Source organism: Medicago truncatula, chromosome 3 (genome assembly GCF_003473485.1).
Source record: "Medicago truncatula cultivar Jemalong A17 chromosome 3, MtrunA17r5.0-ANR, whole genome shotgun sequence".
In the NCBI taxonomy this organism is placed as follows: Eukaryota; Viridiplantae; Streptophyta; class Magnoliopsida; order Fabales; family Fabaceae; genus Medicago; species Medicago truncatula.
The window spans coordinates 9,043,102-9,049,101 of NC_053044.1; the positions used below are offsets into that span (position 1 = coordinate 9,043,102).

Consider the following 6,000-nt stretch of genomic DNA (forward strand, 5'->3'; position numbering starts at 1 on the left):
GAAAATATTAGTATGGATTTTGTCCTTGGACTACCTCAAACTTAGCGTCAAAAGGATTCTATAATGGTAGTCGTACACAGATTTTCTAAAATGGCCCATTTCATACCATGTAAGAAGACTAATAACGTTGTCTAAGTTGCAGACTTATACTTCAAGAAAATTGTTCGTCTTCATGGCATCCCAAAAATCATCACATCCGATCGATATGTAAAATTCATAAGCCACTTTTGGAGAACATTGTGGAAGAACATGGGTACTAAACTCCAATTCAACAGTGTTAGTCACCCTCAGACAGATGGAAAAATAAAGGCAATTAATAACTTTTGGGTAACTTACTTAGAAGCATTGATGTAAATAATTTGAGGAAATGGAATCTTATCCTTGCACATATTGAATTTTCCTATAATAACTCTAGGAAACAAGCTACCGGGAAGTTTCCATTTGAGGTGGTTTATGGCATGCGTCCTCTTAGCCCATTGGACTTAACTCTATCACCTAGCACTCCGCAGTACAGTGCAGATGTGGAACAAAGGGTCAATAAAATCAAGAAGTTGCATGAACAAGTTTGTGAATGAATTGAAAAGCAAAATTCAAGGTATAAGACTCAGCGAGACAAGCATCACAAGCTGCACACATTCATGGAAGGAGAGTTGGTATGGATCCACTTGCGAAAGGAACGCTTTCCTAATAAACCAAATGTCCAAGTTATTTCCAAGAGTTAATGGTTCTTTCAGAGTTACGTAGAAAATCAATGATAATGCCTATAAAATAGAGTTATCAGCTGACTATGGAGTCTCTGCTACCTTTAATGTTGTTGATCTTTCACCATATTTTGACAATAAAGAAGATTTTCGATTCGAGGACGAGTCTTCTCCAACCCGAGGATAATGATGAAGTATAATATGGAAGTTTTTAGATATATAGAATACTAAAGAATTTTATTGAAGCTTCTAGACACTCTACTAAATAAGATAAAATAAAGCACTAGAAAAATCTTATTTTTTTTTAGATCCTTCTAGTCATATAAACTAAAGTATCCATATCTCTAGACTTTTCTTGTAATAAATGCTTCTAAATCTGTCTACTTTGTAATGTGAAGCCTTACTAGAGTAATATAAATTGGGTTCACCATCAAGTGTTTAGGCATTCAAGATTTCAATCTTTCAAGCATTCAAATAATAACAACTTTCTTTTGAGAATATTAATAAAAAAAACTTCACAATATCATCCACATCTTGAAAGCCTTCGACATAGTGGTTTTTCAAATAAAAACAATTATGAATATTTTAACTAGTGAAATCATTTTCATGACTTGAGAGATAAAAAAACATGAAAAGATTAAAGATCTTCTTGGCACCAAATTCTTTAGAAATCGACATAACTGCATTCATGTTGGGAAAGAATTATCTAATTTTTAAGTATGGGTGTGCTTTGGTTTTATATACAAAAAAAAATTATTCTATTGGAGGAGTTCAACACATAAATGAACTTCCAGTACGATTTTATTCTATTGGATGAGTTCCCTTTCAACACCATTAACAAGACTCTATTACAGGATTTCTTTAGTATAAAAACACAATGGTCAATGACAGAATGATATTCAAATACCTTACGTAATGAAGCATTATCAATGCTCAATGCCTCTCCAAAAAAAACATGGTTCATCAACCCTTCGGCCATCACAATCTTCAAATCGTCATTGTAAATATGCAGAACAACTGACCTATGAATAACAGATTGTAAAATGAATAAGTCAAGAAGAAAAATATGCACACCGAGGTCAGTAATACGAACCAATGCCCATTAATTGGAAATCAAAATGGAAGGTAGCGAGAATCCATATATTTCTGACATAGTACGGAAGTGTAGGCTAGCAAGTGCTAAACCTAGATAGAAAAAAAAAAATCAAGGTTGCAAGGGACAGACTTTTGAAAATAGGATTCCGGAATCCACCAGAAATTGAGGAAACTCTCTAAAATATTATCTAATGAATAAAAGTTGCCTCTTAGGCTACAACTGTCAAGCTTAAATAGGGAAATAACAAAATACTAATGGGTCAAAATAACAAACTGAAATAAATAACATAAAATTACTAAAATTGAGCTAAAATAAAAATACTATAGAAATAATATGGAAACCCTCCTACATCAGCCTCTTCCACCTCTAAAGAACTCGACTCCGAGTTCTTATTCTGATAAAAAGTTTCTCATATATGTTGACTCTTCCAATGAACAAGAGATCACCCTCCTGGATCCCATTGAGTAAAATGCAAAGATGGTTTCGTTTAAAAACTATAGCAGTTGCCTTTATGCCATTGAAGAAATATAGTAACATGCTGAATACTCTCTAAATCCATCATTTTAGCCTCAAATTTAATCTGCCAAACATCTTTGTTAGTAATAAATTCAAGGAAACACATCTTCTTGATTATCAACGCATGCTACCACAACATTTGAATTTACATAAGCTGATGAAGCCCGTGAAGGATAGAAGAGAAGATCTCTTTGCTTGTAAAAGACAGAAAGTTTCATAAGTGTCGTATTCAATTCTGATATTCCATTGAACATTGCTACTCATGTGAGTGTGAAAAATAGTGCTCCCATGTAAGCTCATCCATCCTCCACAATATCCTTATGCATCTTACTTTAAAAACAATGTTGTTGTCATGATTGCTAAATAATGTGGACAAACGAATTTCGCTTCGTAAGCAAAAATTCTCTGCTAACACAATTTGTCCATCTGTGAGCAATATGATATCATTAAATAATTCATAAGTTTCTGGTGCTGGTTGTCGCAGAGACAATGTGCAATTCCATTTAGAATATGGATTGATTTCCTGATTGAGCTTATTATTTGAAAAGTTTTTAAACTGTCCAAGCCAGTTGATATTTCATCCATGAACAAGACCCTTATAGGTCCAACCAGCATCTCCCCTGTTGTAACTCTCTTTTCTGCCCTCCTGAAATACCTCTTATATATCATTCCATTTCCTACCTTAGTGTCAGCACATATTTCCAGTCCAAGCTCTCTTTCATTAATATTAAGTTTAATTTCTCAATCGACAATTTTCATTTCAAATAGCGTTGAGATATGTAGACATCAAATTTAGTCAGATGATCTAATCTAGTGATGGAAAAAAATAGTCCATCATAGACCATTTACTTCCGTTGGTCCAAACTAAACGCCACCCTTCAAGAATCATGTCAACTCTCTTGTTTCCTTACTTATATTCCATCCAATTCAGTTATGAATTGAAATAACATTTTCAGTAGGCTATATGAAGCCATCGAATTCAAGAATTTGCAAATGTGATGTAAAATGAACGTGTATTTTGTATAATAGATACTCAAATAATACTTGTGTCACGCTTTTAAGTCGTCAAATTTACAGTGAGTTATGGTTGTTGGCAGTTTGGAATGGAACATGCTTATCAGTGTGGAGGTTGGATTGAATTGAGGGGTGATGTTGGGGAGTAAACATTTAGATGGTCGATATTAATCTTGTAATGTTAAGTCCAAGAAAGTTGTCAATAGTTGAACACAAGAATGAGAAAAGGAAAGGTTGGTGATAGTGTATCAAGGACAGAGATACTGGAAGAGTGAGAGAGCACTCATGCATGTGAATGGACTATCATAAAATCTATACATCTTATTTAACCAATGGATATTAAATACACAAACACAATACTTCATTTCAAATGAGAAATACATAAACTACCTAGGAAATAAATAATATTCAATGATAAAATGCTCCAACAACAAAATATAGTCTAATAGCAAAGAGGAGCACTTAAAGCAGCCTTAGTTTCTAAAACTTGTGTTTTCTGTTGAATGATAGTCTCCAAAATAGCTTCAGAAACTGTCAATTGTTGCTTAAGATCTTCCACATGTTGATTTAAAATGTTAATCTGTAAACGCATCTCTTCAGCTTCCTTTGTTTTGCTGGGAATCCAATATCTTTTGCAATGCATTTTGAGAGAATTGTAAATCAGGAAACAAAGCGCGCTTTTCAACACGATCCAACCAATCCTTATCAAAACCACATTTTCGCACATCTTGTAATAACTCAACAAATTCAGATTGGCTTGAACCTAACACATCCAACACAATATGAGTTTGGAGGAATTTCAATAGCTCAGCTAGACAGTTGTAGGCATAACCCTTGTATCTGTTACTTAGTGAAGCGTCCGTTAAAAGAATTGAAGGATGGTTAACAAGGAAATTGGTCAACAAGGACATGTTATCAATAGCCAAATGATTCTTGGAGACTAGATTTTCAAGCTCCCTTGTGACAACCAAAGAAGAAATTAAATCTTCATCTAATTGAGAAGGGTCCCCTGAAAGCATAGGAAAGAATAATATTGTGATTTTTTTTTTGCTAAGCCATGATATAGGACAGACATCAAGGGAAAACACCGACATCCCAACTAGATTGGCACCCCGATAACCCCCATCTTATGCAACCAAACAAAAAAAAATTCTTTTTAAAAAAAAGGAGAAGAATATGTACAAGTGGGGGGACTATACCAAAACTCTCCAATAACGATAAAAAAAAAATAAAAAAATACCTTCAGAAGGCTTTGAAGGAGACTGAGATGGAATACAAGAGAGTCTTGATTTGGAAACTAATATTTCTTCATCCTTAGGAAACTCATTCTGAATATTTGAGCTTACTTTCATGGCAACATCATCATTTAGAAAAGCTGAACAAAGGGTGGGAAAGAAGAGAGTTCAACTTCATGAAAATGAAAAGGGTGACAAGGTAACTTAAGAAAATAAAACTGATCCAAGGATTCTTCACCTTGATTAATATTAGTGTTACTAGTTTCCTGCCAAAGTTTAACATCAACATCTTGAGTGGTAACATCACCATCTTCCTACAAAATTCATATAAAAGAATGATATTTTTTCATGAATTCTTAATATTATAGGAAGCAAAAGAATTCAAATGTCAAAAGAAGTAGACTCCAGTTATGTTCTCTTTATATCAAAATGACTCTTATAAATGAAATTTCATGGAAATTTAATAATAAAAAACATGACAACAATACTTGAGGGCTTTGTTAAATAAAATAAACTCACTTTTGAATGAGGTGATGAAGTTTTTGTATTGGCATTAGCTGATGTAGTTCCTTCTTCAACACTTATTTCAACACCCTGCTTAAAATTAAATTAATGTTTAGGATTGTAGTATAATTCAATTCCTGCATTGGAAAAGTGTTAAAAAGAATACAAGAGATGCCTTTTGTTTAGGAGAAACTTGTTGTACAGGTGGCTCATTCTTTGCACCTACTAATTTGTCTGATGTAGAACCCTCCAACTGATTGCATAAAATGAAAATGTAAATTAGTTGCGTCATATTTTGTAAGTATTAGATGAAGAAAAATGTATTTTCTTTATTATTTCTTTATTTAGATTTATATGCATTATCTCACTTTATTTCCCTGAGAAGATTTGATGGTAGTATCAATTGCTTCAAGTGACTGTTGCTCATTCATGAACTCCTGTAAATATTTATGACATTAGTGATATGAAACTATTTAGGATTAAATAAGTAAATAGTCCCAAAAAAGAGCATTAGCTTGAACATCCTCTCCTCTTCTTGTTGCCCCATCAACACGTTGCTTAACAGTTGTGCTTTCTATTTCCAATCTAGCTCTTTCTTCTTCAGAATCATTAGCAATGCACGGGAAGCAACATATATAACTTGACTCTGAGATCACCCCATTTATCAATTGCACCACATAAGACTTCGCCAAATCAGTCAGAAAACTAGCCATCTAAATAAATTTCAATAGATCGAAGTTAAACATATATATGTGTGTGTGTTTGTTGTATTGTGGATTGAAAAATACAATGGTTGATAATGAATATCGTTCTCATAGCATATCATTCATATTCTTTTTGGATTAAAAATGATACATGATGACTAACTTTTCATTGAAGAATTTTTTTTAGCTTGTTCGAACAAATATTTGTGAAATTTCAAATTGGGAGTCTA

At 33.1% G+C, this 6,000-nt stretch overlaps 1 protein-coding gene across 1 annotated transcript; it reads right to left on the reverse strand.

Annotated features, from left to right (window-relative positions):
* Nucleotides 1-3,654: 3,654 nt before the first annotated feature.
* Nucleotides 3,655-5,779, reverse strand: LOC11418629 (uncharacterized). The gene is made up of 7 exons (XM_039831877.1): nt 5,588-5,779; nt 5,435-5,503; nt 5,242-5,319; nt 5,082-5,156; nt 4,801-4,876; nt 4,568-4,702; nt 3,655-4,336 (listed from the first exon to the last, which is right to left on the reverse strand). Exons 1-7 carry the CDS (start codon nt 5,777-5,779, stop codon nt 3,924-3,926), a joined length of 1,038 nt encoding a protein of 345 aa, XP_039687811.1. The 3' UTR covers nt 3,655-3,923.
* Between the last annotated feature and the right edge of the window lie 221 nt (nt 5,780-6,000).

Bases quoted from the DNA above. Each gene is read 5' to 3' on its own strand.
- LOC11418629 (XM_039831877.1), bottom strand. From the start codon at position 5,779: ATGGCTAGTTTTCTGACTGATTTGGCGAAGTCTTATGTGGTGCAATTG. The intron at 5,320-5,434 runs GTGAGATAATGC...TTATGCAATCAG, and splicing joins AATCTTCTCAGGGAAATAAA to TTGGAGGGTTCTACATCAGA. The intron at 4,703-4,800 runs GTGAAGAATCCT...CCCTTTGTTCAG, and splicing joins TAACACTAATATTAATCAAG to CTTTTCTAAATGATGATGTT.